This window comes from Cyrtonyx montezumae, unplaced genomic scaffold, assembly GCF_038088225.1.
Source record: "Cyrtonyx montezumae isolate F1298 unplaced genomic scaffold, pur_monq_1.0 scaffold_9, whole genome shotgun sequence".
NCBI classification, from domain to species: Eukaryota; Metazoa; Chordata; class Aves; order Galliformes; family Odontophoridae; genus Cyrtonyx; species Cyrtonyx montezumae.
Genome location: NW_027072100.1, coordinates 8,618,820 through 8,644,379, shown reverse-complemented (window position 1 = coordinate 8,644,379; position 25,560 = coordinate 8,618,820). Strand labels below are relative to the sequence as shown.

Below are 25,560 nucleotides of genomic sequence, written 5' to 3'. Positions count from 1 at the left end.
GCTGAGCAGTGTGATTAAAACATCCGCTGGCACCAGTGAGACCTGGCTTCATCCAAAAGGAGCAAGGCAGAATATGAAGGTTAAAAGACAACCAAAGAACGGGGCTCAGCAAGCAGCCCATCCCTGCCAACATGCTGCAAACCAGGGACTCTTCCCAAGTTCCCTTCTAAGATAATTAGTCTTTGTGAAAAGAAAGATGTTGCTAGATTCAATCTAGGCTTCATTCATGTCATTCCCCCTAAGGGTGTCAGGGTGTTTAGAGGAGAAAGAAGAAGAAATTTTCCCCTTCAAAGGATAGATGAGGGCTCTAGGCTTCTCCTCACACCATTTGATACTCTTTCTACTCACTATGGTTGGGTATAACCCACGGTGACATCCTTTGCAGCCACCTTCTTCATTCTCCTCTTGTTTTTAGTCTTACATGTCCTTTAATCCTCCCTGAGCTGTTTCTGCTTGCTGTGGGGATCCCATTCTGAAGTCACAGAGGCCTAGCCAGAATTCATATCTAAAAAATGCATCAGTTGGTATTTAAACACTCATACAGGCAGGACCTAATACCTGGAAAATCTGCTTGCTGTGCCTGGCCAGCCCTAGTGCTGTTTTTGGAGATGCAGCAGTGGGAACCTGAATTCCCATAGCCCTAGGAGCCCAAATCCCTGCAGCCGTGCCCAGCAGCTTCAGAACTGGTGCACAGATCTCCCAACAGGCACAGCCCTGCTGCATTTCTGCTCCTCAGAGGCTGTTTACAGAGTGCTCTGTACAACTCTCTTTATGAAACTTGGCAGTCTGTAAAGTAAACCTACACATACAAACACCTCCAAGAAACATATACAGCTGTTATGTAGCTCATTTATCCTCCTGAATTTCAGTGTGACACTTCAGCTGTTATCCACAACATCTATCCGTGCTTAACGTCAATGGAGTCTTGCTGGACTCCATTTTCAGCCACTCAGATTTTTGTTAGGGATACAGACTGTTGTGAACTTAGTTCCTTTCTTGCAACCAAAGTGATTCATGCACAGGTCTGATTTCCTTGGAGCACAGGAATTAGGAAGGACAAGTCTTGAAGGAGCAGACTTTCAGACTGTGGTTCTTCTGTAGACCTTTGTGGCTGCAGAGTATTTGCTATTTATTACTCCTGTTTGTGGGACACTTACACTACATCTCATAGCATTATTCTCCTCAAATTTGGAACATCTGAAAAAAGAAATGGACGAATTCTTCAGCACGTTTGTTCTGGAGGGGAATTGTTCACACACAAAGTAATGAAACGCATAGGATGCACGGATGCTTTGTTAATAGTTGGCATTTTCCTGGCATTACTTGAAGAAATGTAGAGGCCCCAGAACCATAATTATAATGCTCTCAGTCTTTCAGTAAACAAATACGGTGCGACTTCATTTCCTAAAACCTATCATACTGAGGCATCCACCAGCCAACTGTGGGAGGCTGAGGGATATTCTTTTAATTCTTTAAACCTCTCTAAATGCTCTGTAATTGCTTCAGATAAGCAGCTTCTGTAACAGAGCAAATGCTACCTGGGAATGCTCACACTTTAATGAGCTTAACCAACATCCACCCAGGGACGCACAGAGCCTGCCCTCGCTGTCCATCAGTTTGCTTTGGTGTTGCTGTCATTACTTGGCTGTGCCCTTCAGTAACTCCATTCCAGTTCACTCCAGTCATGGAGGCAGTGAGGGCTGCTGGAAGAACGGCCGTTCCTATCTGCAGTTGCTGAACGGGCTGCAGGCTGCTGCTTTGATGGAGACAATTAGTCTTTGTAGCAGAACTGTCTCCTTTTAAGAAGAGATGTTGGCCAAAAAGCGCCTCCAAACTGAGCCAAGCTCAATAATATGCCCCCAGAAAGACTTATATTGGATGAAGTATGCAATAGTCTGGGCAGCACGTACAAGGTTTTATCTGATGAAAGCTGCTTATTATCAAGGGTGTGTATCTGTGTGTGTGTCTGAGAATTTGTGTGTAGTTCAGATTTACGTAGGTAGCTTTCTTCCTTATCGCATGATTGGTGTGCTGGGATACATAACCAGCAGATTCACCCTAGCAGCAGCACTGATCAGATAAGGCCCAGTTATCCTCACAAAGGAGCTGGACAGCCACCAGTTCCTGGAGCTCTCGGAATGTGGATCCTCACACCTACAGCAAGCTGACAGCAGGGAGGGAATTACAATCAGAAATCCCACACTTAATGAATTAATGAACTGGCTCACAGGAAGCAGGGCTGACGTGTTCCTCGATCCTGACCTCCTTAATTGTTTTGTGCATGACCAGAGTCAGACAGAGCCAAGAAAACAAATACATGCTAGCAAAGAGGAAGAGAGTGATGCTGTGGACATTTGAAGGAAGCTGTTGGCCTGACAATTTTGGCTCCTATTTTAATGTAAATAAGTACAAACTCTAGATTTGGAAGGAGGAAGGAAAGTGTTTGCTGCTTTGCTCCCATCCAACTCTGCACACCATGAAATGCAAAAATTTGTTTCCTAAGCACTAGATGTATGTGTTCTGAAACATTTCACCCTTCAAACGTAACCAAGATTTCTGTGCTTCAGGCCAAAGTTTACCTTTGAAAATGGAAAATACCTTAATCCTCATAAAGTCTAATTTTGTACCAACAGCTTTATTAGTGTGGACAAGTGCCATTTTTTCTTGTCCCATAATCTGGATAGATGATTTTGGCTGCCGTGGAGCCCAGCACAGATGATATGCACCCCTGTAGAAGGAATGGCTGCCACCAGTGCCCAAGAATTAACCCAGACCCATTGGAGAGGGATGCACTTACACTATAGGGAGTGGGATTTTTGGTGGGTTCTCTAGGGCCTGGATTTCCTTCCCTATGAAAAAGGTGGACTTGGCCAAAGCACTTCAGCCACCAAGAACCTTGCCATGAAAAGCAACACCTGGAAGGCTTTTTCATGTGCATGAGGGCCCTCGCAGCATAAGACCTGAACTGCCATATTTTAATAGATTTTTAGGGTGCTATTTTTGAACTGCTTTTGCTTTATCATCTGTCAGTTTAAGCTACCAGATTCTTTGGTTTTTCCTCAGATTGCTTAATTAAGGCGTCCCAAATTTCACAGCACTGCTCGGTTCCTGGGTGCAGGATCTTTTATTTAACCTTTGTCTGAACCAAACCTCCGAGGAAAAAAAAAAAAGGAAGGGAATAAAGCCAGATATTTAAGCCTTAAGTTGCTGCTGAAGGAGTCATTAAAATGCTGAGCCAGTTTCGCTTTTGAACCCATTCAAAAGCTCTTCCTCAGAGAGCCTGTGTGTGAGAGCAGGTCTATTCTTTAGCTTTACATATCGGCAAGCAAAGGCAAAAGAAAAGGATTATTTGTTACCACTCTAATTGTGGTTGTTTGGAAGAAGAATAAAATACTGAATCTCTTTCTGTCTTCATCCAGGGAGATCACAATTCTGCCTCATTTCTCTGTGATGGTAGTTCTCATCCATCAGTTCATAAACGGCCATTTGTGCTCACAGCTATAAATGTTGTTTGAGAGACTGCATTAATTATGAGTACAAAGGTGAACCCTTTATTGCATGTGAAATATGGATAGAGGCATTTTCAATAACTGGACTTAGGAATTCATCCAAAATAAGTTTGCAGCCCCTTTGAGGCCTGCAAAATTTAATAAAAATCCTGTGAGACTCTTTTTTATTTTTTTTTTAATTTCTATTGCACTCTAAATCTCTAATCTGGCTTGGGATGGAATGCAATGTCTTCGTTCTGATATCACAAATAGCTTGGCCAAAGTTTGCAAAACACCAGATGCAAAATCTGGCAGGGAGCAGACAAAATGCAGTTCATGAAGGAGTGCACATGTGACACTTGGGAACACTTCTCAGGTGACAGTGGGACCTTGGACCCCAGGAAAGCATATGGATGAGACTCACCTTCCCCCAGAGATGCACACTTTAGGAGATGCAGGGGCCACTCCCAGCAGAACCAGCAGTCAATAGGGCTCCATATTTAGCCCTGTTTGATATAATCTTCAGAGCAGTGTGTTTATACAGTGCTCTATAGGTTGGTTTTTGAAGTTGAGGGGAAAGGTGATGCATCGTCTGTTGCTGTAATAAGCAGAGCACCAGGGAAGACTTGGCTGACCCTGGCTGTGTGCAGCACAGGAACAAGGAAAGCTCTCTCTGCAGATAATACAGCAGTTGTCTGTCACTGCCTCACTGCCTTGCTTCAGGTTTGGATGAAGTGAGAAACGTTTTGCTATCTCATCATCAGAAATAGTGACATTTTAACACTGCTTCATAATTAAAATTGGAAGTCAGCGTTTTGAAGAGAAAAAATAGTCTGATTTGATTAAGAATCTTTTTTCTTTAAATCTCAGCTATTTGAATTTTTCCCATCAAAATAAGCAAAACTGAAATCTGAATCAAAGCTGTGACTGCAAGAAACTAATTTCTGTGTGTGTGCCATCAGGGGAAAACCAATTTTCCACACCCCTCTGGTGAAGCAGAGATCATCAGAGCAGCCCCTACTTTTGCCTGCAGGGAAAGGGGAGGAGACCAATGCTTTGCTTCTAGCAGCTGAGAGGGATTTGCACACCTACGTGGCCGTGAGCCATGGAATGATCTGTTCAAACCCAACCCCACAAAATACTTTTGGTTTTCAAACTACACCAGTTCCCCCATAGTATACAGACCCCAAAGCCAGCACCAGCTGGAAGAGAGGTGCACAGGCTGGAGGTGGCCAGGGACATAAAAAGGAGAGGAAGAGCTTTATGTTAGCAAGTTCATTCCATCTCAGAGAATATATAGTTTTTCCTTAAAGTTGGAATGTTCATTTCTCAAATTCTTCTCCATTGAGAACAGTGAATTAAATAATACTTAAATCTCTCTCTAGCTTCCTTTCTCTATAATGAATTTTTTCATCCTTTAAAGGAAGATTAAGACTCAGAAAAGTGTCTCTGGGAGAAAAAGAAAACAAAGGAAAATAAAAGATGAAATTCCCTAAGAAACTCTTGTTGTCTCAGCAAGAGAAAGAAGGAAAGAGACCAAGAGAAGAAACAAATTCATTTCCCAAAATGTGGGGCTTTGAGCTGAGAACTGGACAACAATGGCAAATTTCAAAGCATTTCTCAGGGATAATCTGAATTTCAAAAAAGCCTTCCTTTTCATTTGTGTTGATAAAGCCTTCACCACTTTCAACCTAGCCCTTCAAATCATATTTACAGAGGCACTTCTAGACAGTTCAGTGTCCAAACACGTCACTACTTACGCAGGACCCTGACGCCGTGCTTCAGGGCTTGCACGCGGCCGGGCTCCATGGACATGCTGAGCATCGTCTGCTGCCCACCGATGGTGCACACCTGGTTTTCCTGGGCAGCCTGCTTGAACATGATCATGAGCTGGTTGGCGATGATGGTGTTGAGCACAGAAATGACGACCATGGGAAACACGAAGGAGATGAACGTGTTGACCTGTGGAGAAGAAATGAGGCACGGTCAAGGGACTGGAATGGTCAGAGAGGAAGGAGATTGTGATTCGTTTCTCACTGCAAGAGTAGCAGCTTGCAGTGGAAATATTTTCCTTTCTCTTGGTCTTTGCCTTTGGTTTTGAAGGCTTGCTACACAGAGGGAAAGCTCAGACACCACTGACATGTGTTCATTTAGAGGTGTCAACACTCAAAAAAGGCAAATTCACTCACATCCAATTACAGTGTCTTTCCCTTTTCAGGGCGGCTCGTTGCCAGAAGTGTCAAGACATAGTTATCTTTTCATCTTGCCAGTGGCAGGATGCTTCGTAGCTTTCATTGCACAGAGCATGACTTCTAAATGTATGTTGTTATACTTTTTCTTTATTATGAGCTCTACTCGGGATATTTCAGCTCTGGCCTTCCTTTGTAGATTTAATGACAGCTTTTTGTTAGCCAGTAATCAAATTGTCCAATAAACCTTGTGCCTTAAAAGATTAAAATTGATCAGAATAAACAAGTGGAAGTTATAATGGTTTTAGTACAAATTATTTGATTACTACGGTTTTGATAAAATTAAATGGAGGATCAAATTAAGCAGTGATTGAATCAAGTGGAAGTCACTGTTTGTGTCAACTAAAAGCAGAGGGCCTCCTTCTGCCTCGAAACTCACTGGAGCTCAGTTTAGCAATACATCCTGGGGATAGGATTAGCTGGGTGTTCCTGGGGCACATCCTCACTGCTGGGTGGCTTGGGAGGGGGCTCAGCACATCACTGACATCAGTGGGTGAAAGAGCAAAACTCCCTTAAAGCCTTGAAGCTTTAAAATGTCATAATATTAACAAGAATTGAACTGTGTGCTGCAAATCATTGTGGAAGCAATTTTATTAGAAGCAAACGAACAGCCACAACAATAAAACACAAAAAGCAATAGGGACCCTTGCCCTGTGGTAAGGCTGTGAGGCATGCAATCATTGTCCACTCAAATGGGCACATCTCTTGCAGATCAGTGCCTTAAAACACAGAAGTGACCCCTCACCCTGAGACAAACCCATGTTCCTCTGCAGAGCGAAGGCCAGGAAAACTCATCTACCAATGAGTCCTTCATCAGCTTGAGAAGAGACATCCCTTCTCCAACACATCAAGATCACCACACTGCCCAGGTTTCTGTTCTGCCCCCAATACCTAGTTCAGATGTATGTACTCTTTGCTCTGGAAGGATTCAGAAATAGAGAGGTAAATTGAAAAACGAAGAATCTCCAAACTCCCTTAATGCAACATGAGATGCATAAAACAAAGAACATAAGCATACGGGTAACAGGTGCACTGACGATCAAAAGCACTTAAGTTTCTATGCTCATAAATCTAAGCAAGATGCAACTTGTCTTTTGGTGAAGACAGGCAGTGCCGTTGTTGCCAAAGTTTTCTTTTTTAGACCTAGTCTCTGTGCAGCTCTATGCTCCAGAGCTTGATGCATTTAGCAAAAGTACCAGCTGGGTTTCATCTCCAGCAGTCCACATTGTGAGAGCACTGACTTGGTTTATACTTTGTAATAATAATAGAGCTACATCATGGACAATTTCCAGAGGAAATTCCTAGATATACTCCCCCATTGAAAACTGTTAATGGACTCTTTATTAAATATATAGCATTCTAAGCTCCCCTTGTCTTCTAAAAGATAGCACTTCTCACAGCCTGCTGCATAGAAAGTAGAGTTATCTTTTGGAGTCGCTTCAAGATGTTAAAAAAGATCATTAAGTGGTAGGCAGCACGTTCTCAGCTGGCACAAAATAACACATTTTCACAGTGAGAGCAGTGATCTGTTCTTGTAAAGAACCTGCTTTACTTAACCTTTGCAATGCAGCTGTGCTGAGCTGGCACACACAGGGATGAAAAGCCTTCCTCATGCTTACCCGATGGAAACGAGCCCTGCAGTCCCACATAGCTCTCTGTCTGCATTAGCTGCTGAATGTCCAGTGTCACCACTGAGCAGCATTTGCAAATGAGCAAAAGGAAGTTCTTGACTCTGTCACCTAAGATTCAGAGATTATTGAATTTAACTCAATAGCTTTGCCCTAGCTAAAAATTAGTCTTGCCTAATAGAATCACAGAGAAACCAAAAAGCCTATTCTGAGCTTTCTTTAAAGTTTTGATTCATTCCCTACCAGTACTGTGAAGTTTTTAAAGAGCTTGAGAAACTGTCAAGAATAGCACTGACTTTTATGAATTGCTACGGTAGAAGTGCTAAAATTGCATGCATCCTATGAAAGGCTCCATTTAAAGATTTCTATCTGGTCCTGATTTGCACTGAAACCCTCCTGTAGTTAACAAAATTCAAAGAGATGGAAAGTTTTAATTTGTGGAAAAAATTAGTTTCAAATGCAAACTCTCCCTGACAATAAGAGCCAGAGAAGCAGATCTCCGCCCAGCGCAGCCCTTGTGCTCAGTGCTCTCCCTGGCTCTCTCTGGGCTGTGCACCAGGCACAGCAGTGCTGCTGGTTTGCCTCCAACAGCACTTTGAAGCCAATTTCCCTTCTTCGTCAGGAGGAGCTGGACTGGGATCCCAAGACTACATACTGAACAGTCTTCAGGAGCAGGAGGACTTGTATAGGTGTTTAATGGGATTTTCATTAGTGCTGACTCTCTTCAGATCAGTGGAACAATAGCTGCCAGTGAACACCTATGGCTGTTCATTCGTTTGGTTTCCTGCATACCTTTACAGACCAGGCTAGCACTGGGAAGGAGGATTTAGATGGCATCCAGCTTCATTTTTCATCTGAAAATCGTAGGCTATGTGCTGGTTTACCACAGAAATGACACCTTGTGCAATACCACTTCAGAACTGCTGTATTCAGGGCTGTTACAATGCAAAAGCACAGTGCTCTGGCCACATCTCAGCTGCCACTGATTTCAGGCAGTTTCTCCTCTCCATTAAAAATTATATATATAGATAAGGCCTCTTTGGAAGGAGTTTTCCCCTCCTGCTTATCAAGCCAAGGGAAACCAAAAGGAAGTTTTTTTTTCCAGCAAATAATCTCTGCTGCCAGCAAAATCCAATCTTCTGAGCCCTGTGCTGCAGTTATTGGCTGCCTCTGTGGTCCAGCACTGCTTTGAAGCTGTTAGCAGGTATTAGAAGTTGTTTGACTAGGTCTTAGACCACTCAAGTGATTAAATGATATAAACTATGGAGAGATGGTAGTGAATAAAACACATCCACTGCAAATATTTCAAGCCAGGAACAAGAATGGTTCATAATATTTCCACTGAAAGAGTTTTTATCTGAAAAAGCACCTTCAATGATAATAAAAGAGTAATGTTTTTGAAATTGCCTTTCTTTTTTTTTCTTTTTCTTTTGTACAGGTGGGCTTATTCTCTAAATAAACAGTCACATAAAGCAAACAAAGCTTGAAATGTAGGCAGCAGCCAGGGGTCCCAAGGAACAGAGCCAAGGTCCCTACCAGCACAGATGAGACCCCAGAGCGGATGAAGGGACAGCTGAGATTTGGGGCAGCTTTAGCCCTTGTATATGACACCTGATTCATGGCAGAGAGCTGAGATGCTTGGGATTCTCAGTGCAGAGATCTTCAGCTGTCGCAGAGACCCCTCAAACCCTGAGGACACACCAGGAAGATGTCTGTGAGGCCCCAAAGGAGCTGGCAAGCATCTCAGATTTGCCTTGCTGGTTTCCTGGCAGTGATGATGGAGTAGCTGAGGATGCAGGGTGTTATGCTCTTGAGCACATCAATTAAACGTCTCTGGGATTTAACAATCTACTACATTATGGTTCACCTCATTCCTAATGGAAATGAAAAGCAAATTCTCCTCCTCCTGGCTGTGGAGGCTGTATTGTTAGCATATATCAATCAGAAAAGCACATCCTTCAACATTTGGCTGCCAAACAATCCTATTTGACTATGTATAGTTGAAAAATTACTAGTTTTCTCACTTGGTGGATGGAATTCACATTTTTTAACCACTTAGTGAATAACTTCAGCACTGATGATCACACTGCCCCATTTATGGGTGCAGAAACCTGTGGAATACAAAGCAGAACCAGGAGGTGTGCGTGATGCTGGCACGCCAAAAGAAGCATTTGGCTTTGGCACTTGTGTTTGATGTTCACAGGACATATCTGATTAAACAATCCCATCTTTTTATCCCCTCATAAGTAAGTTGCTATCTAGTTAAATCCTATCTTTGCACAGCTTTCCAAACATGCATGCTAAGTGTTTCACAGTGAGCAGCTCTGTGCCATTCCTTAGATACAATGGGGGAGGAGAGACTGTGTAAGTGGTGACAGAGCAACAGCTATTTTCACAGCCACTACCTGGGACAAAAAGGAATGTGAAAGCTGGAAAACAGCTGAGAAGGGGAGTTCAGATCTTCTAAAAATCTGGAGGCATTTCAGTAATTTCAGCATGGCTTGGTTCAGAGCATACTATTTAGCATTAGATTTTAGTACAGAGTATTCCCAGTCTTTCTTCTCTTGGATCATTAATTCAATACATATCTAAATTAAATCTACACACTAAAGACGAAGCCTAAAAGTGTATGAAATTGAGGGAAAGGAAGGAACCAGAACTGCTGGAGCAGGTGCCTCACACTGAGGTATGTGCAGTGCAGCCTTATCCCAGGGAGCGCATCCAGGCACAGAAACATGAATGATAGGAAAACAGGAGCAGGGCTAGGTGCTGAATGCTGGGCAGGTTTGGAGCTCTAACAGGGCACTTAAGCAGGAATTTATCTTTGCATATTTCTCTTTTAACTTGAGCAGGCTTGCCTGTCATGTTTTATTTCTGGTGCTGCAATGTGAAACAGCCCTGACAGTGTGATGCAGTGTGACACCATCGTCACCTGCCGGCACTTTCTCAGCCATGTGAAATGAGCACAATGAGCATGTAAAAATCCAATGTCAGTCTGGGTGGTGGGATGTTATATCTCATCATCACCGTAGCAGATGGCCAAAGACAAGACATGGCCATAGAAACCTCTGGTTATTGTCACACCTCAAGCTCTGTATTTCTGTTCAGATATAGGGGGGTATGGACTCTATATCTCATGCCCAAGGTGACAGTGTGATTGTGTGATTTGCTCTAATCTCATCTCAAACTGCTCTACTTTTGGGACTGAAGGTGTGGAAGCCTTCAAATGTGTCCTTCAGGGGAAAAGACAACAAGTAAACCTCAAATACAGACACATCCTGCTCAATACACTTTTCATTAAATAACTCAGCAGGTTTTGCTGAGCTTAGCTGGAATCAGCTGCAGGAGCTCAAATTGGCCAAACCTCTCTTTTTTAGAGCTCTGCAGAAATCTCTTTCTTCTTGTCTGCTTTCTTCTTGTTTCGGATATAGTCTGGAAATAGGAGGCTGCAGGTAATGGTGATTAGGTAAAGGGAAAGTGCACACAAGCCTGAATACACTGTCAGATGGATCTGATTGATGCTCCCAAGCAAACAGACGGGGTCTTGTCCCCATGATGCTACTGCTCTGCATCCGTTCATATCAATGGGACTGAATTAATTGTGTGACAAGGACACATGAGCCTCAGTTACTGATGCATCTATTCATGGGTTTTATTCTATCCACTACTCCAAAGCAGCTCAGAGGGTGATACAGAAGACCTGTATGTGAGCTGTGGCTGCTCGCCCCTATTAAGAAATTATAGGCTTTGTATGGGTAGATATTTCAATCAGAATAAAACACATTACCACATGGCTAACAGTGATAGCATGGACTGTTTTCAGTTTATATTATATCTCACTCCACCTAAAATCTATTATCGTTAGCATCTTGTGCTTGCTCCAGAGCGGTGGTGTGGTGACATGCCTGCACTCTTTGGATCCAAGGACACCATGAGAGAACAACCAGTCAATGTGGAACAGAACATTAAAAACAATCAATGTGTAAGATTTTCAAGCCTGTGTGGGGTCCTGCACTGATGAACTATAACAGGAATGCAGAGCAGCTAATGATCTTGAGAAATGAACTTAATCACACACTCTGCAGGAATTAATCAGATACAGAACAGATGGAAATAAATTGCATACTGACAAAAAATCCATCATATCTCCATGGCAAAAACATTCCTCCAGCTTTCCCATTCATAAATCTCCCTCCATGGAGAAATCACTTGTTCATAAAAACAACATCTGATGCAGAACAACTTAGACATGTCTCTTGCCTATGATGGGATGGCAAAGATGTCACAGCACTGAGTGATGGTGGCATTCCTGAGCTTGACTGGATACCTGATAAGGTAATTTAACCCCGTTTCTATGCATAGTTTTAATCCTGTGACCTCAGTTATTTTCAGACTTATGATAAGTAATAGCTGAAAGGTATGATTCACACATAAGTGTTTGATATAAGGCTTATTATTCCTAATTGTACACAAGGGTAATATCCAAGTATGAAAGCCCCTGGGGACCTCAGAGCTCCTCATTACTTTGCTAAATGTCAGAAAACCTTCATTATAAATATTCATAAGAGAAAATTTCCACCTCTCCTAATCTTTGGGACACCAATCTTATATCTGAATGGCTCTTGTGGTTCTGGCTCCCAAAGGTAGAGAAAAGCTATGAAATTCAGGAAATCCTGAAAATAACATGCTGGAGAACTGGGCACATGGGAAAGTTTTAAGGTTTGCCAAGTGTGTTGCAGGATGCTTTGTTGTACCATTCACCTCTCTGTAAAACTGAAGGACAGAAGAACATCTTTTTAGGAAAATGAGACAAAATAAGACGTTTACCAAAAGAAAACCCCTCAACCAACCTAAACGACCTCCCTAGGGTGACACTTGATGAAGATGATGAAGATAGGTTTGAGGCCTACTGCCGCTGACTTGAAGGATGTGTAGAAGGTCTTGGCACAGCATGGCTGCTCTTCCCTGTTCCCACTGAGGAGGAAAGAAGTGAAAGGGCAGCACTGCTGCTCCTCTGTCACATCATCATTAACCTGAAAGATTCAAATATTGTGCCCTTCCTCCTTCAGGCCTTCTTATTTTCCTTCCATTGTGTGCATTGAGCTACAAGGTAAATTAATTAAATTTACTTGGTTTACTTGCAACAATAATAAAGTCAATTTGTCTGCTGTCAAAATGCCTACTGGCCTCAGCTTTGCTTCTCAGATCTCGTTACCCATTACACTATTTAGGCCAATATTTTTGGTTGAACAAAAGCTCAGTGAATAATGTTCACGATTTTCCCTTTGAATGTGCAGGTCGCTGTTACTCCTTCCCTCTCACCCTCCTCTCAAGCTATATCCTACTGAAGGGGAAGTAATACTTCAGCTTCAGATGACAGGTTGGAAATATGCTTTAAATTATTTACCAGTGCATTTGGATTTTGGTTCTTGCTATCTGCTGGTATCTGGGCTCCTATATCCCTGGGCTTTTGCCAAAGGGATATTGCCCTATAGCACCTATCACAATACATCTCTTTTCCTCCAGCCCTGCAGCTTGTCAGCCCTCTAAATATTTCAATGAATGTTCATGTAGTGCTTCATGCTTCTGACATCTGAGTCACAGTAATCCAAATTTTGCCATTATTTGCTGTCCATCTCCTTGCATAACCCTTCTACATTGCAGTGCACACCAGTGGTGCTCACGTGGTGGATGTTCATCCATGGGAAGTGCCTCCCCAGCATTCTGCTCCCTGTTGGGGGTGTCTAATGAAATCCTTGTCAAAACCAAGAAAATCATTCTCTTTCCCATGTCGTTAGCCATGAGTGCAAGTACTCAATATATCCAGTGCTCCTGCTCCTGCAGTGTAGGTTTTGTAGCTGGGACAGGAGCAGAAGCAGCTGCTGCAGACGTAATGAGGGTGCAGGCTACGCCTATGTCTTGCTGGTGTATCGCCATGTAAATAAATCACAGCAGCTGTTTTTGCAAGCCTTGCTTCCCTAATGTCTGCTTGTTATTCTGTATTTCTTCAGTTCACGCTTGGGATAGTCATCGTAATGAATGAGACTATTATACTTGGATACTGTCTCACACAGAGCATGTCAAAAAATAACCAAACCATGGCAACAGTCAATTATCTCCCAACTTTTCTTGTTCTGTCATTTGGTAATATTGAGTCATTTCAGCCCTGATAATCAAAATGGATGGTTTTAGCCTCTGTATACAATAAATCAATTAAAGGGACCAGGCCAGCTTGGGAATTTCTAGCCAGAGTTTTGAAAGTAAGCAAAAGGCAGGAGCATGGCAGCATATGTAAGAAGCAAGGATTTCTAGCTGCAAAATCAGAGAAGAGTTAAATCAAGGGGTCGTTTCTTTCTCTCTTCCTACACTCTTGTGGCAATGTATGGCAGATGGATTATGCTAGGGAAACACATGGGACTGTTCTGCTCTCACAGGGGCCACCAGCTCGTGGTGTGAGCACTGAACACTGGGGTCTTGCTCCATGCAGGAGGGGTGGGGACACATCTGCTGCTGGAGGCAAGGTAGGGAAGTGGAGTTGCAGCCCACAGTGAAGGGATGCAGGCCAAGGTGAAACGAGCTAGGTGACAGGCAGGCACGCGCTCAGAGTGAGAGTACAGCAATTAATAAATCAGCTCCAGCCCCCAGATAATCCTGAAGATTTGAGGAAGAAACTTTGCTATAAACCACGCCAACCCTTTTTGTTGATGCATGAGGCACACAGGCCACAGAGGGATTCAAAGGAGAGTTAATTTAGAATCAAATAGAAAGAACAAATCATTCTCCTCCTGAAACACATGGGACCTGATACTGCTTTTACAATCTCCACCAGGTGAGATGGAGATAGAAGAGGGTAAGAGATATTATAGATGTCTGAGAGACAAGTGAGGTCATGGCAAAGAATGCTTTGTCTGTTGATTTATGTTTCATAAACAAAATTCCTGAAGCTTTTAGTAATATTTCATATGTGTTGAAAAGTCACATTTAAAATAGCTGGTAAAATAACAGCTTGTCTACTTAAAATAATCAGTAGTTGACAAATGGGTTGAAATTCAAATCCACGAGGAGCTTTGGTTAGCACTAATAAATGTTGATTAAGGTAGCAATTAAAATCTAACAATCTCTCTGGGGGTCTGAACTTCAGAAGTTTGGAACATTCCTCAGTTTACTAAGAAAATATGTCAGTTCCTCCCCAAATCGTAATATTAAGCTGTGGCGGATAATTTATCTATATTTTTTCCAGTTTACACAAATTAATTACAGTTAGAAGCAGTGCCAGCAGATGAGGCACAAAGCAATGCCTAATCCACATAAAAGCAGACCCTGGTACAGTGATGACATTTGGCAGTGTGGATTTTCAGCATTATTGTAACAGCAGGACTTTGCCATGAGGCCTTTCCAGAAGGTTGGGTCTCTGCACTGAGGAAATTAAATCTTTTCTGGAATAGGGATGGGAAAAGGTGATTGGGGAAGCTGTGATTTCAATCATTACATCCAGCAGAGTGCTGGGCTCTCATTTGAGTAAGTTAAAGCTGTTAACACCCTCTTGAAATCCCCATTTCTATGGCAGTCCTTCCCAGGAGGCAGTACTCATCCCTCTTCTCATCAGGCTTTGAAGTGGGATGGAGAGATCTCCATCTCCTTCAAGATGCGTTGCTGCCTCAGAAATGTGGCTGACCTCTCAAAACTCAGCAAGGTCAAGAAGCACCATGTGTGCGTGGCTCTCCTGCATCTCCCTGCTGCTCCGAGAGACATAGCTATGCAGCTTTTAATCAGGGTGATTGGATGAGTTACCAGGAAGAAGTGCCGACTAGGTATTATCTTTAGGAAGTCTAAAATTATCTTTTTCTGCTGCGCTTGAACTGCACGACCAAGGCAAATCAAGCAGCACTTTTTTTTTTTTTTGGTAGGCTTAATTCCCTGATTTGTGATCACGGGACTATTCAGGAAGCTCTTGGGGCTTTTATGATCTTGCTAGACCTGAGAAAACTTCAATCATTTCTGTGCAGTTTCTATTTTTGAAGGAGGAAAGTACATTTGTATTTTGTGGAACACCACCTTCATGCTGGCCAAATACATTTTTTTCCCACTCTTGCCATGGGTAAAGCCTAAATAGAATACACAACCAGATTTGTGCTCCTTTGCCACAGTCTGTGTCCTCCATTAATTACATTTCCTCCCCCACGTCACAAGCTGAATGCCAAAGAGACAAGAATAGGAATACAGAGTGAACTGGGAGTGACTTCCCATGTTCCCAGCATGAATAGGAGTGCATTGGCACATATGCCATTGTCAGGCAGTCTGAATGACCACATGTGTCACCTTGCTGTTATATCATAGTCAATTTTTGTAGGTCTGTTCCTGCTAGTCTGGGAGCAACTGAGATAAAGTGTCTTTCCTCCAGAGTACATACAGTGGCCACTGTTGAACAAACAGAGCAGCATGGAATTTGTGCACACTGCAGTCACAGTGCTTGAATTCAGGGGCTGTTCCTGGGGAAGCAGGGGACCAGGACCTTGTCTCCTTCACTCAGTGGAGCTGGTGGCCCTGGCTGCTTTTCTCCTGCCCTAGCAGAGGAAGCCTTGTCTACATGGGGAGCAGCAGCCTCAAGCACAGACAGCTTCTCATTCTTTGATGACCTGCATGATTTGCAGGCGTTTTCTCTGCCCTGCTTGTGTGGCCTGAATGTGGCTGTTGGTTTTTTTCTACTGTGCGTTCCTCAGCACATTTGTACTATCCATCCATTGCTAAAGATATTTGCAGCTAGGGAGAGGTGGAGAGCTGAGGATGCGAAGTGCTGGAGAAGGAAGAAAAAGAAATCTGTCCAGTGAGAGAGAAATATCCCATTCACTCTCTATCAATGTGTGTATCACCTTCTTTTTTTCTTTGCTTGTGTGAAGATACCACACAAATAGCTCAGATAAAGGCAGAAAGGGACAAAAATGAAAGAAAGATAAGCAGAGATGCTCAGAGCTATTTTTTTCAAGGCAACTTTGAGAACCGGGAACAATTGTGCATTTAAATTTGAGTGAATAGGTTCCACACCTGGAGGTTTGAGCCAGGTCACTCTGTGTAAAACAGGCACAAAGGCTGACCTGGCTGGGAACTGTAGCCACAGCCAGGCACAAGAGATCATTGGGGAACGTTTGCTCAGCACTACAAATGAAGGGATTTAACAAATAAGAGCAGCTGCAAGAGGTTCCCAGGTGGACTTGGTTATCTTGGATGTCTCCACCCCAAGCCAATCCCTCCAGAAGCATTAAATGCTGCTGAGAGGGATGTTTGTGCTGCAGTGAGGATGTGGGGCTGCTGTAGCATCGTTGCTTTAGATCTTGAAATGTCAGAAACCATAAACTTCCCTAAGAAAGATGGGGTGACTATTCACACACAGGTGTACAGACTACTTGAAAAGGGGCCTACTCAATATTTTTACAGTAATACTGTGCAAACTGCAGCTCTTACTGTAGAATTACACATGTCATGATGAAGAGGGAGGGGAACGTTTTGCCATTCTGTGGGGGAGATGAAGCAAATGGAGGAGCTGTAGGAAATCTGACAGCTCCACCGATCTCAGGGGATCTGCCACCTCAGAAACCACAGAGGTAAATATGCATAGAGTAGAGAAAGTACATGATGGCTCAAGGTGGGAGCAGGGAAAGCAATTGCAAACCTAATGTGGTTGGAGAGGAGAGCAGACAGAGGAGCCTTCCTTTTCTGGTAGTGCTTCTGTTGGCAATTAAAATGTACTGTACTGAGCAGATCAGGCCCCAGCGTGCCCCAGCTGGTCTCTGATCTGCAGGTCCTAAGCATCAGTGGGGATCTGCAACACCACCAGAACTCCAAATCCACACAGCTCTTCAGGAAACGATCCCAGAACAATGTGTACCAAGAAGGTCATGGCACTCTGCTGCAAACCAAGTCCCAGTTGCACATCCATTTCTCAGAATTGAATTTTTTTCTTTTTTTCTTTTTTTTTTTTTTTGTATTATTTAAAGTGCAAAATGAACATGTGGAATTAAATGCTACAGGATAAGACTACAAATGAGACTAATAGGGCAAATGTCAGATACGTTTCTGGTGCAGCTGCTGAGGAGTCATTACTGAATACAGACTTTATGTAACCTCTGCTTTGAGGCTTAATCCAGCCACCAGATGAGTGGTGGGAGGCAGATATTCTGCCAGTGGCTTGGTTTCTTTGCTGCTCTTAATTTCTTTGAACCTTATCCCAAAGCAGCTGGCTGTAGCCAGTGTTGGAGATTGGCTATAAGTCTGATGGATGAGGCCAGTGTGAGTTGCTGGGTCAGTTAACTCTTTGGGGGCTGTATGGGGCTCAGCTGCCTGCAAAGTAATAAACTGCTCTTCCTTAAATTCAGATTCTGATTGCAGGTTTAGAAAACTCCCCATTTCCCTGTGTCAGCTCAGCCTCCTGTATAGCAAGTTGCAGCCTGCTAACAGTAGGGGTGTTTTTCAGATTTGCCTTTCTCAAAACCAAAAAATCCATGGAGGGATGGAAAAACATGCTGACCTATAAGCTGTAACAGGAACCTCCTCCTGATGCTCTGACTTCTTCAGTGCAGGAATCAGGAGTGGAGTCCCTGCAGATGCCCAGCAGCTCCTGGTCCTGCTCAGGGTGTGTGGCTGTGGAGGATGACAGCAGCCACTTCCCATGCTTGCAGGTGGACTCTGCTTGTGCTGGTCTTTCCTATGCATTAATTAAAATAATTTCCTTTTTAAATATAAGTAATTAGTTGTAAAAATCTCTGTATTTATCCCTGAAGTAAGTTTCTCAGACACAACATGACTCAAATAGAAACCCTTCTTCTTCAAACAGCTCCTGTGCAGGAGAGGAGGTGATTTAGCTAGATGGAATAATCACAGTGTCATGAATGCAACCAGGATTTCCCTGTTAATTATCTAACTGTTTAATGAAGGGGTGATTTTTTTATTAAAGTTAATTCTCATCTTTGTAGAGCACACGGCTCATAAAGAGGGTAGTGCAGAAGTGTTTATCACTGATGCCTAGGATGCTAATTTCCTTATGTTATGACTTGTAATCAAGATAAATTTTCTCTGACTTATCCACTAAAGGTAGGACTTTACACTGGTTTTGACATTTAAATTACCTTAGATTTGCAAGTCCAATATTGTCATACATATTCATAGCCAACAATTGAGTATTTAGTCCTTAATTTTTTTTCTAACTTTTAATTCACTCCTTAGAAACCGGTTTCAGAACAAGCACAGGGAAATAGAGCACCTGGCTCTGCTGCAGCAAGCAGGCTGACACACCACGTTTGTGTCTGACAGTGCTATGTAACAGCCCACGTGACAAAGATTTGATGGTGAAATCATCATTTGATTCTTTTCCTTATGTTTATTTGCAAAAAGCTACTTAGAAGATATTGGACAGTGCTGCTGCCATAATCCCAGCATCATCTGATGTGGAACTGAGGTGTCTGCTCTATGTGAAATAAAAGAACCTCGTAGCCCAGATTTGTGTCTGCTTGCTTGTTGCTCTGTTTGCTGTGCTCACAAAAGGTGTTCTCTCTGCATCTAAAATCCTGCCTCAGAGTGGATTACAGAAGCACTTCTAATATTATTTTCCTCTTCCAGATGGAAAGAAATTGTGTCTTCAAGTTTTGAGTATGTGAAAAGGGGCACAAAAGATCTGAGATTTCAATTTCAAAAATACTGAGAAATGTAATTATTGCCTGTGGTCAGGGGATTTGAATCCAATCTCAAAACAATTTGAGATTTGAATCCAATCTCAAAACAATTTAAATCTTCCCAGGTTCACCCTCTATGAAGGACCCTCCAGTTGGTCATGAGAAGGGTGAGCACCAGAATGTGTGAGGATGAATCTCCACAGCTCTGAGCTGTTTTGAGAGGTTCCACCTGAGCCACAGTGGGTAGAGAAGACACCAGAAATCCTAAACTCTGCTCTCTCAAACAATTCATTGCAATACAGGAAGAAGCGCTCTTGTGCAAAGCTGGTAGAAAAAAAAATGACAGCAGCCTTAAACCTCTTGATTTCTGATTCAGTAAAAACCCAGAGTCTTTTAAGTGACAAGTTCTCATAAATAATTCCATCTAATGGAAGACAGTTTGGTAATTGCGATACTTTAATTTATCCCTTTAAGTGCAGAGAATTCTCATTATCTCTCAGTATTCGGGTACTGTGATGAATTTTCATGGGAGGGAATAGAATAGCATGTGTAGTGCTGAACTGGTGGAAAAAAGTTGAATTTATTCAGCATTTTATGGACAAAACCATTATGCTGTTCATTAAGCAAAACCGTCCATTCCCTTCTGGGTACAAGAAAGATTTTTTTATTCCTGTTTTTCTAGTTAATAAACTGAGGCAGAAAACAATGAGTTCTGATCTAAACCTCTTCTTCACGAGCATTTTCACAATGAATTTCTCTGTTTTCTAGCAAAGTCTATTTTAAAATAAAGCCCTAAATTGACCTGTGAAGTCTGACTTTCCATTCTTCACTCTAACTCCCACGTAATATTGCTTTGACAAAAAGCAATAAAAATAAGCACAGGGGAGCTGAAATGCCAGACTAGCAGACTGAATACATGGATATTATAAATGAATAAAGCAATATATAGACTTCAGGAAAAGAAGTACCCCACTCCACCAAGACAGGGAGAAATTAGCCTGCTAGCAATGTCTGTTTTTTAAATGAATTCTTGGAAGCCTGGAAGAGTGACTCTTCTACTTGGCTTATGTAATGCACTCTGAAACCAAGTTATGGGAATTAAACATCTGTGTCCTTGATTATTCCACTGGCACTGAGAGTGATGATGGAGGAGCAGGGATGTTGGAGCAGAGTGTGCAAGGATGAAGTGAGGTGCTCTTTGCACACCAGTCTGATCTCATGAGGCAATGAGCTGTAGTGTAACAGCCAAGCAAGGTTCAGCCAAGGACACCATGAGCAAAGGAGCAAGGGTGAAAGCACTTTGCTCTTCTGGTACACTCTTGCTGTCTACATGGCTTCAAAAAACGGTGTAACCAAAGATGTGAATGTTGCATTCTTCACATTTAATGCACTTAAAGGGAGCTGGTAAAGATAAACCTCTGCAGGTAAAACTTGTGGCACTGGGAAACACTCCTATGAGTCACTCCTTCTGCTTGGCTTGTACTTAATTCCCAGCTCAGGGAAGCATTACTTGATTTTAAGATAGAAATTAAACATTTGCAAGATTCAGCTCCCTGCTGGGAGTTGTGTACAATCAACATGTGAGTGATCGCCAGCAAGGAGGACAATCGCCAAAGCAGAGCCAGACCTCAGCCAGCCCAGGGAATTTGCTGAGCATTACTTAATCACAGCTGCAAATGTTTTTCCTTGGAGACTTTTCAGGCACGCTGCTGCCTCCCTGCTTGCACAGAGAAGGCATCGCAGCTGGTCACCTGCCCAGCTCCCCATCAAGGCATGTTTCTCTTGCCTTCTATTTGCTGCCTTCCTTGATTCTTTGCATCTTACTGTGTTGGCTGTTGGTTGCCTTAATTTCTCTCTAACCAGCTCTATTTAATAGTATATTTTTAATTATTTTTTTTATTTGTTGAATAGGAACTTTCTACTGCCAGCCACAACTGCACTGCCACCTCTTCTCCTGTACTTACAGCTCTCATTCATCTAAACTTCTATTTCCTGCGCTGCTTAATTTGGAGAAGCATAGCCCCAGTGATGGTGTTATGCCACCCAACTGGTGTGTCAAAGCATTTCACAGGTGGGGACCTGTCTGGAGCTGGCTGTGAAGTGTGCCATGCTCTGCTGCACAGCTGCTGGTGATTGCACCAATAGAAAAGGGGATTTCTGGTGTTTAATGGCACTGAGTCCATGTACAACCTCAGAACAAAAAGAAAAGACCCAAACCAAATGTAAAAAGGGAGAGGTACCACCATTTGATTGCTATTTGGTTTATTATCTTTACGGCCTATTAGAAAGCTTATTAAATACTCATCCTCCAGCATCTCCCTGGTGAATACCCAGCACAGACTAGGGAAGACATCTGATCTTTAGCAGGCTAAAACACAGGCATGCTAGAGGAGAGATACTTGAAACAAAATGCATCAGGAGAGAATGCCAAGAAGACAGCACCTAACTTCTAGGGGACAATTTATGCCTTTGTTTACTTATCTATTATGCATTAATTGAAATGCTTCAAAGAAGTGGAACCTGGCTCAGTGTGAGATGAAGCCAGACCAGAAATGCTTTGACTCAGTGCAGTGAAACTGTAAAAGCTGTACGAAAAATATAACCAGAAAGTTTGTGTAGTTTAAAAGCTTTGTGCATGTAGGGGTATACTGCACACTGTTGTAAGGCAGTGAATGGACCAAGAAAATGGGGAAACTGGTGAACAGTGCCAGTGTTTTTAAACACAAACTTCTTTTCAGAAGTGCTAGCACATTTATTTTTAACATATTAAAGAAAAAAAGCCACACTGACCTTCCATCTTCTTTCAGAATTGTTCTGAGATAAAAAACAAAGATGGTTATAAGTCAAAGGGGAAATGAAGTGTTTCACCTCAGCTCAAACTCAGTACTGTGAATAAAGATTCACAGAGTGCTGCAGGTTGACCCCAAACTAATTGCTTTGTTTATCTCATCCCTGATAAATTCCTCACCTCTTTTTTTTTCTCATCTCGACCCAAACACATTTTTTTCCTGTGAGAGTGAACCATTTAACTACAAAACCACAAACCCCGTTGTTCTGCTGAGTGGAGAAGGAACATCTCCATTGGAAAAGAGAGGGTGGAGGAGAAGTCGTGGCTCTGGCCAGCAGGAGCGGACACATCTCTGCAGCCTTTGACTCTGGCTTTCCCGTGACAAGCACTAAGGAAGAGCAGTACTGAGGATCAGGCTCTGCTGCCACAGCCTCAAGACACCAGAGCATCATCTGGGGAGCACTGGGATGGAGCTATTCCACCCTTGCTGCACCCCAGTGTGATTTCTGTATTCTGCAGCAGTGCTCTGCGGGGTCACCTCATTGGAAATAGGCGGAGACATTTCCAGAAGCGAATCTTTGCAAATGACAGCTGACTCCTTGGCAATGACAGCTTTGGAGACAATTATGACAGACAATTGTTTAGTAAGAACTGGCATTTTTCATGAAAATTATTACATTGACAAAGAGTGGGGACATTTCAACTTAGGATCTCCATTGTTCCAGCCAAGCCCTTTTTTTCTGTTCATCAGCCCCATCTGCATCACCCTTAGTAACTCATCCTGAACTGTTCATACCCACGGCAGGCATCATTTGATGCACCACCAAAATCTAATCCATGAGATCAATCTGGAATCCCCAGAAACACAAGTCCCCAAATCTCCACTTCAGGCAGAAAATTCACATCAAACTTCAGAATGACTTTGGACATTGCAGGTGGGCATTGCAAGCCTTCATGGCCGCCTACATTGGCTCCCCTGCAGCTCTTCATGCCTTCTTTCTGTGCAGTGTGCCACTGAGAGGCGTCCACCTGCTTCTTTGCTGCAGGGAGCATTAAATATCTTCATTCTCCAGGTACAAAATCAGTTGTTCTCAATGTGGGCATTTTCCAGCTAACAGATTATGCCTCTCCTATTGAGCACAAAGCATCGGGATGTTGTCTTTTGAGATTTAATGAATATTTTGATGTTTACTGTGCACTCAGGCTCCTCTCCTGCAAGGAAGTGCAGCTAAGGGGGATGGAGGGGAAGGGGAGGATGCTGGGCTCCTGCCAGCCCTCCCTCCAAGATGGAAGGTGGTGCAACATCCACACCAGGAGGAAATCAGTGAAAGTGAGCATAGTGTGAATGCCCAAAGGCTTGTGAAGCCACTGGGAACTGTCACAGCCACTGGTTTATCCAGCAGTCTTCATGCTTTGAAAAATCATTTCCTCTCCCTCCTTTTGGCCAGCTCAGTGATTTGCTGCCCGATGGTTTAGACAGTGAAAGAGTGGAATATTTTGGAAAGAGTGAAAAATATAATAAACTGGGAACATGTCCACTTCCCTCAAATCCTGCTTAGCCTGATTTAAGGTTTTATTATGATGGCAGAAATGTTGACAGTAACATTATTGTTCCGTGCTGGGAGTGGTAAAGCAGATTTTTAGGCACAGAGAGAAGGGAGCTGACTGCTCTCATAAATAAGTCAATGTGTTACTCCTGCTAGACTGGAAGTGGAATGACAGCTCTTCCACGTACTGATGCTCTATTTCTCTGCAACCTGCACTAAACTGAAGCATGCTAAAAATATCCTGCAACAATCCCCTGCAAAGCACATGCTTCAGAGCTGGGGAAACACCTGGAGCAGGGCAGATTTGGGATGGTTAGCTTGCAGCTTTCTGCCCCAAAAACCCAGCCACGCTCCCCGCTGCACCACCACTCTCATTTCATGTGCTCAACTCACCACTGAGTTCCAAAGCAGAGCATCGTTTGGGGACTAAATTTCCCTCATTTCTCAAAGTGCCAAGGGCATGTCACCGTCCCTCTGAGAGACCCAACAGAGGAAGCAACCAGCTGTCATTGACACCCAAGCTTTTTCTCCCCTTTATCTTCAGTTAAATGCCAGATATGCATAAGGAGGGAGAAGGCATGACTGTGACATGGTGATTCATGCCTACCTTCACTCATGCATAAAACAAGTTACCAATCAAATGCTCTCTGTCCTTGTCTCCTTATTTCAAGTCCAAAATGACATAGAACCACGGGTTCATTGAGGTCCCCACGTCCAACCCCATCCCACCCCACCACACCCACTGATCACATCCCTCAATGCCACATCTCCACTGTTCTTGAACACCTCCAGGGATGGTGACCCCCCCACGTCCCTGAGCAGCTGTGCCAGTACTTGACCATGAATGCTTTAAGTAAATGAAAACAGAAATGCTAGAGGACAGTGAGGTTCCTGAGCCACATGTAATTACTTGGGTGGATGAGGCCCTAAAGGGAGAGCTGAGCAGCAGTTTCCAGAGCACTTTAAGCACTACTCTGTGTCTCTTCTCACTTACAGTGATATAACCCAGGAACAGCTCCTCTGGGAAATGACTTTCCTAGCAGTGCAGAAGGAGAACAGAAGGGACTTATGCTCCTGCCTTCCTGCTGCATCACCTGCCTTGCTTTAAAATGGAAAAACAGAAAAGCCCTACAGCTCCAAACTGCTTTAATTAATTAAAAAAAAAAATGAAAGAGAGAAAAAGATAATGGAGTCTGCTAGCCATGATGGACCTGAAATCACTGCAAGGCACAGAGCGGTGTGCTGCAGGGCCCAGCTCCTTGCAGCTGCTTCCCCCTGGGATGCTCCAGCTGCACACACAGGTTCTGGGGAGGCACAGCCTGGACCACACGGTGCACACAGGCTCTGAAGATGCAGCACTCTGCCAACACAAAATGTGTTGCTGTGAAGGGCCTGGTTTCAAAGTACAACGCTGTTCCCTGAATCACAGCAAAAAGCACAAATGTTCTGCTCTGAAAAAGGAAATTCACTCACTCCTTCTTGAGCCAAAACTGGGGGAAAAGGCTGTGTAATTCATTTATTTGAATAATAAGCATTTCAAAATTATCTAAACATCATTAAAACCAGGGAAATCTCTGTTTATTTTATCAGTCCGTCTTTGCCATAGGATTGATGCTGGTGCTCCAGACAAAGTTGTCTCTTGCAACTCCAAGCAATTTAAACACAAGACTTTGGCCAGCAGCTGGGAGAGGCTGGAAAGGGGTGTGGGGGGGAGGGTCAGCATGAACAGCACAAGTTCTGCTGAATACTGTGAGCAGAAGAAACTGGAAACTTTTGGTGGTTATGTCCTGGAGCAAACTGTTGTTTTACGGGTGACAAATGTACATTTCATCACTAAGTCCCCCCCCTTTTCCATCTCTAAGTCCCTGTTGGAGCCAGATTTGTGACAGTCTATAGCTAGAACTGTTAATGACAAAGCCATGTGTATTTTCAGCTGAATTTTATCTCCCCCTGGCTAATTATTCTTTCTTCAACAGTCTTGACAATTCTTTTTTTTTTTGACTGGACACAAAAGCCTGCTCACTACAAGACCACTTCTTTCCAACAAAACTTCACAGGAATACTGAGTAAGGTATGAAAACTCCATCAAAGCATCCCTGGTCCTGGGCTGCAGAGTCATTTTCCAAGGCTGCCAGCAATTTCCAGGAGGCTCTCCCTCTGCAAAGGGATTTCCTCCCCATCAGCAGCCCATCTCCCC

At 43.2% G+C, this 25,560-nt stretch overlaps 1 protein-coding gene across 1 annotated transcript in view; it reads right to left on the bottom strand.

The window, feature by feature from the left end:
• NTSR1 (neurotensin receptor 1) overlaps window positions 1-25,560 on the bottom strand; it is a 44,181-nt gene that overhangs the window by 7,363 nt on the left and 11,258 nt on the right. The window contains exon 2 of the mRNA XM_065754249.1: window positions 5,249-5,450. Within this exon, the coding sequence (XP_065610321.1) occupies window positions 5,249-5,450 (202 nt within the window). The remainder of the gene's footprint in view (window positions 1-5,248; window positions 5,451-25,560) is intronic.